This window comes from Jaculus jaculus, chromosome 7 (assembly GCF_020740685.1).
Source record: "Jaculus jaculus isolate mJacJac1 chromosome 7, mJacJac1.mat.Y.cur, whole genome shotgun sequence".
NCBI classification, from domain to species: Eukaryota; Metazoa; Chordata; class Mammalia; order Rodentia; family Dipodidae; genus Jaculus; species Jaculus jaculus.
Genome location: NC_059108.1, coordinates 86,538,248 through 86,550,350, shown reverse-complemented (window position 1 = coordinate 86,550,350; position 12,103 = coordinate 86,538,248). Strand labels below are relative to the sequence as shown.

At 47.1% G+C, this 12,103-nt stretch overlaps 1 protein-coding gene and 1 non-coding gene across 2 annotated transcripts; both read left to right on the top strand.

Moving 5' to 3' along the window:
* The first annotated feature begins 327 nt into the window (after positions 1-327).
* Positions 328-434, top strand: LOC123462426. The gene has a single exon (XR_006638248.1). It is a non-coding gene; the product is annotated as a U6 spliceosomal RNA (small nuclear RNA).
* A 3,541-nt stretch (positions 435-3,975) lies between these two features.
* Positions 3,976-7,409, top strand: Nfkbia (NFKB inhibitor alpha). Its single transcript, XM_004649119.2, has 6 exons — positions 3,976-4,233; positions 4,861-4,969; positions 5,297-5,507; positions 5,932-6,020; positions 6,131-6,391; positions 6,836-7,409. Exons 1-6 carry the CDS (start codon positions 4,007-4,009, stop codon positions 6,881-6,883), a joined length of 945 nt encoding a protein of 314 aa, XP_004649176.1. The 5' UTR covers positions 3,976-4,006; the 3' UTR covers positions 6,884-7,409.
* Positions 7,410-12,103: the final 4,694 nt, after the last annotated feature.

The following is a 12,103-nucleotide window of genomic DNA, read 5'->3' as shown; positions in this document are numbered from 1 at the left end:
CCAGTCCTGGTGCAATTCCCCAGCACACACACACACACGCACGCAAATATATATATATATATATATATATATATTTTTTTTTTTTTAACTAACTTTAGGAGGCTAGGGATAGCTTCGTAGGCAAAGTGCTTGCCTCATAAGCACGAGGACCCAAGATCAATCCCCAGCATCCAATAAGTGCCATGCATGATGGTGCCCATCTGTAATGTCAGTACTGGAAAGGGGAGGTGGAAATAGGCAGATCCTTGGAGCTTGCTGGACAGCCAGTGTAGCCTAATGTGTGAGCTCCAGGCTAAGGAGAAACCCTATCTCAAAAAGAAATAGACGGTGCTCGCTTCGGCAGCACATATACTAAAATTGGAACGATACAGAGAAGATTAGCATGGCCCCTGTGCAAGGATGACATGCAAATTCATGAAGCATTCCATATTCTCAAAAAAGAAAGAAAGAAAGAAATAGAAGGTGTACCTGAGGATAACTCCTGAGACTGTCTTCTGGCCTCCACACACATGAGCACACACATGCACCCATACCCAAACACACATATACGTCACACATGATTTGCTCTATACATATTAACTAAATAGTCATGTTAATTTTGGGAGATGGTTGGTGGGGATTTTTTTGTTTGTAGCTTTTGTTTTTCAATGTAGTGTATCACTCTAGCCCAGGCTGACCTGGACTTCACTATATAGTCTCAGACTGGTCTCAAACTCATAGTGATCCTCCTACCTCTGCCTCCTGAGCGCTGGGATTAAAGGCATGTGCCACCACACCTGGCTTGGTTTTTATTTTTAATTTCTTTATTTATTTATGAGAGAGAGAGAGAAGAAAAGAGAAAGAGAGAATGGGCACACTAGGGCCTCTAGCTACTGCAAACGAACTCCAGAAGCATGTATCTGGCTTACATAGGTCCTGGGGAATCAAACCTGGGTCCTTAGGCTTCACAGGCAAGCCTTAACCACTAAGCCATCTCTCCAGCCTGGTTTTTGTTTGCTCAAGGTAGGTTTTTGCTCTAGGTCAGGCCAACCCAGAACTCACTCTGTAGTCTCAGGGTAGCCCCGAACTCACAGCAATCCTTCTACCACTGCCTCCTAAGTGCTGGGATTAAAAGCATGCACCACCACACCTGGTCTCATATTAATTTTAAAAGACGTTAACCTTTATATGTATTGATTTTTGAAACTAGAGTATGTTGTTGCACATTTTAAAATTTGGAGAGGGCTAGACATGGCTCAGCACTTAAAGGCACTTGCTTGCAAAGCCTGATGATTCAGGTTTGATTCTCCAGTAATCACGTAAAGCCAAGTGCACAAAATTTAGATGGGAGAACACATACCCTCTACTTTACCTAACAAATGGAATAGAAAATATTTTATGGATATATATACATGTATATACATATATACATATATACATATATATGTATGTATATATATGTGTGTATATATATATATATATATATATAGAGAGAGAGAGAGAGAGAGAGAGAAGAGAGAATATGAGCTTGCCAGGGCCTCTTGCCACTGCAAACAAACTTCAAATGCATGTACCACTTTGTGCATCTGGATTTTACATGGGTATTGGGGAATTGAACCCAAGCTGACAAGCTTTCCATCTTCCCAGCGACCCCTCCCTTTTTCTTTTTCTTTCTTTCTTTTTTTTTTTTTTTTTTTTGAGACAGGGTTCCAAGTATCCCAGGCTGGCCTTAAATTGAGCTAAATACTTTGAGTATATTCCAAATTATACTGTATAGGGTCTCATTTTCACAATGTGTTTTCAGATATTAACATTACATTTACTTTGGCAAAATGATTCATATATTGTGGCAGGAATTAGACAAACTGCCATGGAGTAGCTAGGTAATTTCTATGCATTTTAGGTTTGTTTGTTTGTTTGTTTGTTTGTTTTTAGGAAAACAGGGATAATACCTATCACATAAGATTAGTTCTGAGAGCTAATGTGATGGTAAGGTATTGGAGTTCTTCCAAAAAATTATATTGTGATAGTTCTAAGAGCCACGATTACTTTTCTAAAGCAGGATTACACAAGTATTTGTGGACAAGTGATACAATTTTGAAACTACAAAAGACTTTAAATATAAAGGTTTAGTGGTTTATGCCTGTAATCCCAGTACTTGGGAGGCTGAGGCAGGGGCATTGCTGCAAGTTCAAAGCCAGCCTGGGTGACAATGTGAGACCCTGTTTCAACCTCTCCCCCAAAGCCCTTAAATATCATTACACCCAATCTCATTATAAAAGCAAGTGTAGCACCAAAAAAAAATGCAAGTTGCTTCTCCAACTCGTGTACATTTAGCTAAAGATAGAACCTGGAGTTGATATCTACTTATAATCAGTTTCACTTTGCAGCAATAATTGTCTACTTGCGCATCAAGCCTGCAGAGGTGATGTAGTTGATCTCCAAGGAAGTTTTCACCCTGGCATTTGGTCATCATACATGGAAGGTTTTATTTGGGATTTTACATTCTTTTCCTCTTATCTTTAGTCTTTCACCCTATTGACTCAGATTTCCTACATTCAAATAGTGGAGAGGGTTGAGCTATGAAAACAGAGAAAGAGAAGGTTAGGTTATTACCAGTCCCGGAAAAGATTAATTCAGAAATCTTTGCAGAACTATAGAGGACTCCTGGCCAAATTCTGAAGAACTGTTACCAAGTTGCTTTTATTTTGCTAGTTCTAGAAGCAGTAGATGAACTTGATCATGGCATGCAGACTAGCAGTCGGGGGAAGGATGGGAGCATCCGTTCTATTTCTGCAGGGGTTTTATTTCTTCAGGGAGGGCAGCCCTTTTCTCAGGAGGCATTACCCACAATGCATGGATAGGTACCACAGCTGCCTTCTGCGGGAGGGCTTGGGAAAAGGAGCAAGTAGATTCCTTGGGGGAACATGGGGGCAGTACAAGGGCTGCCTTGGACCTCCTACAGGGTGCCTAGCGGCTACTTTCTTATCCTTAAGGGCCAGTCTTAGCAAAGGTACTAATGCAATTGCTGGGTTGGGCAGGCAGAAGTGAGCTCAGCATCTGTTCTCTGCCGCAGTACAAGGTCAATCAGAGAGCAAGAACTTAATAGTTATTTCGTTATTGCAAAGTATCCACAACCTCTCCTAGGAATACCTTGCTTTACTTAAAAACAAATAAACAACAACAACAACAAAAGCGCGGTCTCTGTTCAGCACTTTCCCTGAATGCCCTGAACTTTTCCCAAAGTTGGCCCCTCCCGCAGGCAAGGAAAATTTTAATACCTAGGAAATAATCTGAGGGTTCGCCAAGCATTTGAGTTTTTAATGCTAAAGCTTTCACAGTTTCCCAAGGGGGAAGGTGAGGGTGGATTGCTAAAAGTCCCTGCATTGCAAAGACTGGAATACGCAAAACGCAGACAGCCTGCGACCTTCGAATCCCCCGTGCGTCGTTCCTGGCAGAAATTTAGGAGAAGCGAATTCCCTTCACCCAGCCAGCGTTTCTACTCTTGGGTTTTCAAAAGATCCAAAACACGTAAAGGACCTGCACGTTGGCAAATCCCAAAGAAGGGACCGCCCAGCGGGCCTGCGTCCTTGGGATTTCAGCAGCCGACCACTGCAAATCAAAAGGATGGTGGGAAAGCCCAAGGAGGGGGTCAAAAAAAAAAAAAAGGGGGATGCTTCTTGCAGAGAGGTTAGGGTTACTGAGTGCAAGGCTGCAGGGAAGTACCGACGGGGAGGGGGGGTGCTGGTCGGGAGGACTTTCCAGCCACTCAGGACGCATCAAAAAGTTCCCTGTCCCTGACCCCAGTGGCTCATCGCAGGGAGTTTCTCTGATGAACCCCGGGCCCAGGGTTTAGGCTTCAGAGCCGAGGACGAGCCAGTTCTTTTTCTGGTCTGACTGGCTCGGAAATTCCCCGCGCCTGACCCCGCCCTGAGAAATCCCCTGCCAGCGCTTATAGGGCGGCGCGGCGGCGCTGCGGAGCGCACTCGAGCCGGCACGAGCGTCCCAGCGCACCGGCGAGCGCGCCATGTTCCAGCCAGCCGAGCACGCCCCGGAGTGGGCCATGGAGGGGCTCCGGGATGGGCTGAAGAAGGAGCGGCTGCTGGATGACCGCCACGACAGCGGCCTGGACTCCATGAAGGACGAGGACTACGAGCAGATGGTCAAGGAGCTGCGGGAGATCCGCCTCGAGCCCCAGGAGGCGCCGCACAGCGCCGAGCCCTGGAAGCAGCAGCTCACGGAGGACGGAGACTCGTAAGTGTCGGGGGGTCGTGATGGTGGGGTGTCGGGATGACTGGGGGTGTGGGGGGAGCGCGGGTCTGCACGCACAGCCGCGGGGCAGCACGGCCTGCAGAGGGCCCCTCGGGGCTTCTGCACCGTCCTCGAGCCTTGCAGCGCTGCAGGGCCGTGCACGACTGGGGGATGGGGAGGAGGTGGCCTCGGGCTCCCGGGGACCCGCGGCCCCAGCTCAGTAGCACATACAGCCTCATTTTCCCCCTATCCCCCCGCCCCCCGACCGACCGACCTGGCGGCTGGCCGGGGGCGGGGCGACGGCGGCGACGCCAAGTCCCGGGTTGCATAAGGCGGGGCGGGAGCTTGGGGGCCGAGGGCGGGCGCCGCGCGGCCGGGAGGGGAAGTACAGGGCGTTCCGGGCCCGCGGAGGGCGGGGCGGTCTGGCCGGCGCCCGCCGCCCTGGGAGGGGGGTGGGGCACGGAAAGTCCCTGGGCGCCTGCCAGGAACACTCAGCTCATAATAACCTCGCGGAAAACACCGCGGGGCCCGGCCTCCAGAAACCCCCGGCCTTGCGCAATCCCCCGCGCCTCTCGGGCCCCACGCAGTGCACTCACTACCCTGGGGGGGGTTTCCCCTCTCTTCCCTCAGGTTCCTGCACTTGGCCATCATCCACGAAGAAAAGACACTGACCATGGAAGTGATTCGTCAGGTGAAAGGAGACCTGGCCTTCCTTAACTTCCAGAACAACCTGCAACAGGTGTGCATTAGCCCAGCCCGGTGCCCTCATTGACACCTCCCCCCCCCCCCCCGCACCCACCGTGGTGGAGTTGGATGTAGCTCAGTTGACCCCAGATCATTTCTAAACTAATAGTCACAGGTCCTTATCTGCCCTGGCTTGTTATATTCAAATTAGCCACTTATCCTAGAGCACTGGTTTGGTGACCCATCTGAAGCCTATTTTCCTGGCCCTCTGCCGTGATCAGGGGAGAGTAGCACCCACCACCAGGGGATGTCCGGGGTTCAAAGAACTCATTATGACTCTGTCGAATGACTATCCTCTTTCTGTTTCCTCTTCCACGTGTAGACTCCACTCCACTTGGCTGTGATCACTAACCAGCCAGAAATTGCTGAGACACTTCTGGAAGCTGGCTGTGATCCTGAGCTCCGAGACTTTCGAGGAAATACACCCCTACACCTTGCCTGTGAACAGGGCAGCCTGGCCAGTGTGGGCGTCCTGACGCAGACCTGCACACCTCAGCATCTTCACTCCATCCTGCAGGCCACCAACTACAACGGTAAGCCTGCCTGCCCCATCCAAGGTGACGTGGAAAAGGAAGAAATGGGCCCACTAGAGTCCAGACAAGAGCTTAAATTCCCAACGTGTTTAAAAAAAAAAAAAGTGGAGAAAAATTCTTCCTTGAAGCCTGTATAAGGTTCTTAAAATTTAATCCAGGCGTGGTGGTGCACGCCTCTAATTCCAACACTCGGGAGACAAAGGTAGGAGGGTAGGCAGATCACCATGAGTTCAAGGCCACCCTGTACCCTAGGACTACATAGTGAATTCCAGGTCAGCCTGGACTAGCGTGAAACTCTACCTCAAAACAAAAAAAAGAACAAACAGTTCTTAAAATTCAGAAGACATGGTTGTCCCATAACAGAATAGGTCAGCTCCTAGTTGTGAGGGTTGAAATAAGTGGCTTTTGTCTCTTGTTCTTCCAGGCCACACGTGTCTGCACTTAGCCTCCATCCATGGCTACCTGGGCATCGTGGAGCTTTTGGTGTCCTTGGGTGCCGATGTCAATGCTCAGGTGGGTACTTCATTTCCTGATGGAGGAGGCAGGGGCACCACTGGACATGTTCTGTTGCAAGCAGAAATTCCAGATCCAGCCCTAAACTTGCAGTTTGCTTTTGGTTTTAGGAGCCCTGTAATGGCCGGACCGCCCTCCACCTTGCAGTGGACCTGCAGAATCCTGACCTGGTGTCACTCTTGTTGAAGTGTGGGGCTGATGTCAACAGAGTCACATACCAGGGCTACTCCCCCTACCAGCTCACCTGGGGCCGCCCAAGCACCCGGATACAACAGCAGCTGGGCCAGTTGACCCTCGAAAATCTTCAAATGCTGCCCGAGAGCGAGGATGAGGAGAGCTATGACACAGAGTCGGAGTTCACCGAGGATGAGGTGAGTCTCCATCGATGTCTTCAACTCTCTGCCAGAAACGGACCAGTCAGAAGCCCTTGTTCCTCCCTGAGCCCTAGAGCTGCTCTGTGTCACAGGGGCCTCAGCATAATTAAGTCTATTCTCCATCTTCAGCTGGCATAGCTAGTATCGCAAGAGGATTGCTTTTTATTTTTTAGGGGTTTTTGTTGTTGTTGTTTAATTAGTTCTCTCACATGCTAGGCACGTGCTCTACCACTGAGCTACACCCCCAGCAATTGCTTAGCAATTTTTAAAGAAGAGCGTTCAGGGAAAGCATCTGCAGTCTGGGTGGGGAGAGAGGGGTCATTATAGGAAACAGGAGTCTAAGAATATTGGGGATATTTCTAGTAGCAGCCCTCCCAGCATCCCCAACCTCTTGGCAAAATTCTGGAAACTTAATGTGTCATTTTTTCTTCTTGCTTCTAGCTACCCTATGATGACTGTGTATTTGGAGGCCAACGTCTGACATTATGAGTGGAAAGTGTCAAAAATAACAAAGACTTGTATATTTGTACAAAAAGAGAGTTTTATTTTTTTAAAAAAAAGAAAAGAAAAGAAAAGAAAAATAAAGGGTACGCTTACCACTATACCACACACTCCCTGACCCTGAACGTTTTACTATTGGGAATCAGCCCTGAGTTTTTAAAAATACTTTTTTTGTGAAATTTTGGGAAGCAAAGATCATTGGAATCAAAAAGAAAATTCTGTAAAGTTCATCTTTTGTGGGGATTTTGAAGAAGGTTATCCATATCGGATGAAAGGACCATGTTTTATTTATTACTGTTCTTTTGGGCGAGCTGCCTGCCTACCATAGCTTTAGCAGCTGACTCCTGTTGTGTTCTGATGTGTAAGAACCAGGTGTTTGGTGGTGTGTGGTTAAAAGTCACTACCTACTAAGGCTTGTGTTACCCTCTTGTAAATGGTGTATATAGGATATTTTGTTGGTAATTATTTTGGTACTTTTAAGATGTATATTTATTAAACAGATTTTTGCAAACAGTTATCCTGATCACTCATTGCCTTTGGGTGACCCTGGGACTGAGTGGCTTGGTGCAGGTAAAAGGCTGAGAGCCCCTGTGGGGAGCGTCAGCCAGCTGAGGAACTCTGAGAGCAGCTCACGTACCCATCCTCCCAGCAAAGCTCCGAACGCTGCATGGAGAGAAGCTGATGCTAAGTGGTGATGCCCAGCTCAGGTTTGGGTGGGACAAGCCCTTGGCCTATAACTAGAAGGTGTCTGTCATGGTTACTTCGCATCTTCTTGATTTGAACTATGGCAGGACCCCACCTCTCACATCAGGAAATTATTTTGGACAAGAGGAATGTGCTGAATTTTTTTTTTTTTTTTTTTGGTAGTGCTAGGAAAGATTTCACAAGAGTGGAGATTCCTAAGGATATGATCTCAGAAATGATACTGCCCTTCATATTTGTTCAGCAGATTTTCACCTCTAGAACTTAAGTTTCCTCATTGACTGACTGGGCTGTTGTAAGACCATCTATGTTCAGAAAAAAGTGCCAGGCCGATAGTGCTGAAAAAAATACAGCGATTGTACAATATCCTGTATTTCAAAGTAGAAGCAACAATTCCAGAGAGAACTGCTTGTCCAAGGTCCCACCTTGTAGGAGAAGGCAACTGGTTAGCTTAAAACCTTGTTTTCAGGCTGGCAAACATCTTTTAAAAGCAGTGTGTCTCTAAATCTGCCTGTTTTTGTTACTGGCTGTAGTGGAAGAAGGGTAATTAAGGCTTTCAAGAGCCTCCATGCGCTCAATGTCCTGATTCTACCAAATTATTCTATAGAAGCTTTCACAATAACTTGTGACAGCTGTACTGGCATGCTCTGTAGTTAATGTCTTCCTAGAATGGATCTATTGCATTGGTGGACAGGAGTAAGGTTTATGATGTTCTGTCACATGCAGCATGCTGTATAAATAGAGCATGTGTGCTTCATCTTAGAGCTAAGAAAATGTTACTATGATATTGTGATCTTTCCTGATCCACATGTGATGTCAAGTAGATAGTTATCTCTATCAGATTGAAAGGAAGCCAGCACACAGCAGGGCTTGTGTGCATCGAAAGCGTTATTGCAGACTGATGGAAGCCTACTCTGTCCCATGCCCGCAGCCTCAGACCCTGTGCTTGTGCTGTACATCACAGTACCCCAGGCCCCATCCCAGGACATCCGAGCATGGCGATTCAGTGCTAATCACACAAAAGTTGACTCTCAGCTAAGGGAGGAAGTTAAGATGGGGGAAGGGGTCTTTCATATCTTAAGACCAAGGTTAGACTCTGTGATTTTGGAATAAATACCCATAGTGCTCTCTACTCAGAAGTGGCTGTTCAAGCCAGGTGTGGTGGTATATATCCTGAGGCAGGATGATTTCCATGAGTTTGAAACCACCCAGGGTTACCTAAGACCCTATCTTAAAAAAAAAACAAAAAAACAGGGGGCTGGAGAGTTGGCTCAGCTGTTACTGGCACTGCCTGCAAAGCCTAATGACCTGGGTTCCCCCAGTACCCAGGTAAAGCCAGATGCACACAGTGGTATATGCATCTAGAGTTCATTTGCAGGGTCTAGAGGCCCTGGCACACCCATATTCTTCTGCATATCTCTTCTCTCAGAGTCTCTCTTTGCTTGCAAATAAGTAAATACTTTTAGAAAATTAATCAGGTGAGATGGCACATACCTTTAATCCCAGCACTCAGAAGGCCCAGGTAGGAGGATCACTGTGAGCTGGAGGTCAGCCTGAGACTACATAGTGAATTCCAGGTCAGCCTGGGCTAGAAGGAGGCCCTACCAAAAGATAAACAAAATAAGTAAATAAACAAAAGAGGATTGAGGATGCAAAGTGCATGCTAGGCCTTGGGTTCACTCAGAACTTCAAAAAATGGGCATGGTGGCCTGACTAATCCCAGCACCTGAAAGGTAGAAGCAGGAGGATCAGAAGTTCAAGGTCATCCTCTGATACCAAACAAACTTGAAACTAAGCTGAGCTGCATGAGACTTTGTTTTGTTTTTAGAAGGTTATTCTGTCCTCTGCTGTGGTGGTGGATGTGTGGTGTAATTCACTTACATAGCTTGCTCACCTGTGTGCTGGAAGCCTGAAGAAAAAGGACAAGGGGATATGGTCCCCCTTTCCTTGGCCTCCTTAGAGACCAGCTGTCAGTAAGACTGGTGTGTTCCATGGTCATGGAGATAGCATTTCTCCAATGACCCGCTTTAGCCCAGGGTCCTACCTTTTCAGGCTTCAGGACTCTACTCAAGTCAACTTTACCCTGTATAAACCCTGTGGTAGTTGAACCCTGTTAAGGACTAAAGTCTACCCTGGTTCCCTCCCTCCCTCTTCTGGTTTCTGTCTCTACCCATTGGTTGGGTGCCTGGAACCTGGAATTTTCCCTAAAAGAAATTTTTAGAATAGAAACATTTGAATCTATAGAAGGTCTTCAAATTTCTAAGCAAAGAAGAATAAGAGCATTCAAAGAAAACAGTTCAGCAGATGCAAGCCATTTCCTGGCTTACCAACTTGCATTTCTCTGGCATCTAAAGATCCTGTCAGAACAGGAAGAAGTAAAGGAGCCTTGGGAAAGAGGGACGTGACGGGAGGGAAAATTAAACATCAGCTGCTTCCTTGAACTCATTTCCTTCATTCTGTCTGCCGGCACTTCGTCCAGCAGGACAGATTTCCCTTATGGGTCAGGTGTGCTAGGTTCTTTCCAGAAGGGTTTTTCTGTAGGGAGGAAACAATCTCCAGTCTGAGCGATCGAAGAACTTCCTCTGAGGTCGGGAAGTGCTGAAGGAAGGGGGTTACACTGAAACTTCAGTTGTGACTGGAAGCGATTAAGTAATGACAGCTAGAACTGAGTCAGTGATACAAAATCTTCCTTTGTCCCCTAAACACCGTATTCTCACTGACTTAACAAGGGGTGACTGAAGGTTTATTTCCCAAGAAAGGTTTCTGGAACTTCAGTCAGAAACCTGTCTGAAAAGCATTCCCTTATGTTTTTTAGTTGTTTTGTTTTTGTTTTTGGTTTCTTCAGGTAGGGTCTTGCTCTAGCCCAGGCTGACCTGGACTTCACTCTGTAGTCTCAGAGTGGCCTCGAACTCACAGCCATCCTCCTACCTCTGCCTCCCAAATTGCTGGGATTAAAGGCATACGCCATCATGCCTGTCTTCCTAACTTTTTAAAAAAATATTTATTTATTTATTTGAGAAAGAGAAAATGGGAGCGCCAGGGCTTCCAGCCACTGCAAACGAACTCCAGACACACGTGCATCTGGCTTACATGGGTTCTGGGGAATCAAACCTGGGCCTTTTGTTGTTGCAGGCAAGCACCTTAACCACTAAGCCATCCCTTCAGTCTCTTCCTAACTTTTTAAAACAAATATTTATTTGAGAGAGAGAGGGATAATAGAAAGAGAGAATGGGTGTGTCAGGGCCTCTCGTCAGTGCAAACGAACTCCAGGTGCAAGTGCCATCTTGTGCAGCTGGGTTTACTTGGGTACTGGGGAATTGAACCTGGATCTTTTGGCTTTGCTGGCAAATGCCTTAACTGCTAAGCCATCTCTCCAGCCCAGCGTTCCCAGCTTTTGACCCCTGGACAAGTATATCCAGATTGTTTCCATTTTTCTTTCTTTTTTGGTTTTTCAAGGTAGGGTTTCACCCTAGCCCAGGCTGACCTGGAATTCATTATGTAGTCTTAGGGTAGCCTTGAACTCATAGCAATCTTCCTACCTCTCCTTCCCAAGCGCTGGGATTAAATGTGTGCACCACCATGCCCGGTTTGTTTCCATATTTTAAGGAAACATAGAAACTAAAACTCATTCTATATGTGTGTGTGTTTGCTTCCTAAAGCAGTGGGACTCTCAGCGTCATTCATTCATTTGCTTTCTAAAGAATTGCTCTCCAGACTGGCTGGAGTCTTAATAAGCAAGTCTTGGCCTCTGCCTCAAAGAGCTCCTTGCTTAGGTGGAGAGAGACAACACAGGCTGGACAATGTGGCCAGATGAGACGGGGAGTAGGAAGGCCAGAGCACAGAGCTTGGGAACCTGGCTCAGGTGGGGGTGGGGCAGGGGGTGGAAGGTTTATATCCCAGTTAGCCATTTACTATCAGAGACAGCTTTTTGGCAGTGGCAGGAAACCAAGCTGGGGTCAGGTCAAAGCTCTCAGTCTGGGGTTGAATAGTCCATCCATAGCATGTGTCAGTGTTCATTTTTATTTACTTTATATATTTATTGTTTATTCAAGGTATGGTCTCACACTGGCACAGGCTGACGTGGAATTCACTGTGTAGTCTCAGGGTGGTCTCGAACTCACAGTGATCCTCCCTCCTCTGCCTCCCCAGTGCTGGGACTCAAGGTGTGTGCCACCACGCCCCACGATTAGATCCCTGAGCTAAGCCTGAAGGAAGGCTGCCACCTATCTCAATTCACAATTCACAGGAAGCACATGCCTTAGTCCCTAGCTTCTCAAACTGGGTGGCACTCGGGTTGCTGAGATCATCTTGGTAGACTGCAGGATGCTGTTTATTTGGTTTGTGGCTGGCCTGGGATTCTTCACCATGAAAGTGTGTCCGGATAGGGTTCTGGGTCACACTTGAATGAAGACTGGGGATGGGGAGGTGGTTCAGTTGACAAAGTGTCTGCCTTGCAAGCATGAGGACTTGACAGAGTTCAATCCTCAGAACCCACATTACAAAACA

What these genes read in the sequence shown, in the direction of transcription:
- Nfkbia (XM_004649119.2), top strand. Translation starts at nt 4,007, where the DNA reads ATGTTCCAGCCAGCCGAGCACGCCCCGGAGTGGGCCATGGAGGGGCTC. An exon ending in CTCACGGAGGACGGAGACTC is followed by an intron (nt 4,234 to 4,860) that starts GTAAGTGTCGGG and finishes CTCTTCCCTCAG; the next exon opens with GTTCCTGCACTTGGCCATCA. An exon ending in GCAGGCCACCAACTACAACG is followed by an intron (nt 5,508 to 5,931) that starts GTAAGCCTGCCT and finishes TTGTTCTTCCAG; the next exon opens with GCCACACGTGTCTGCACTTA.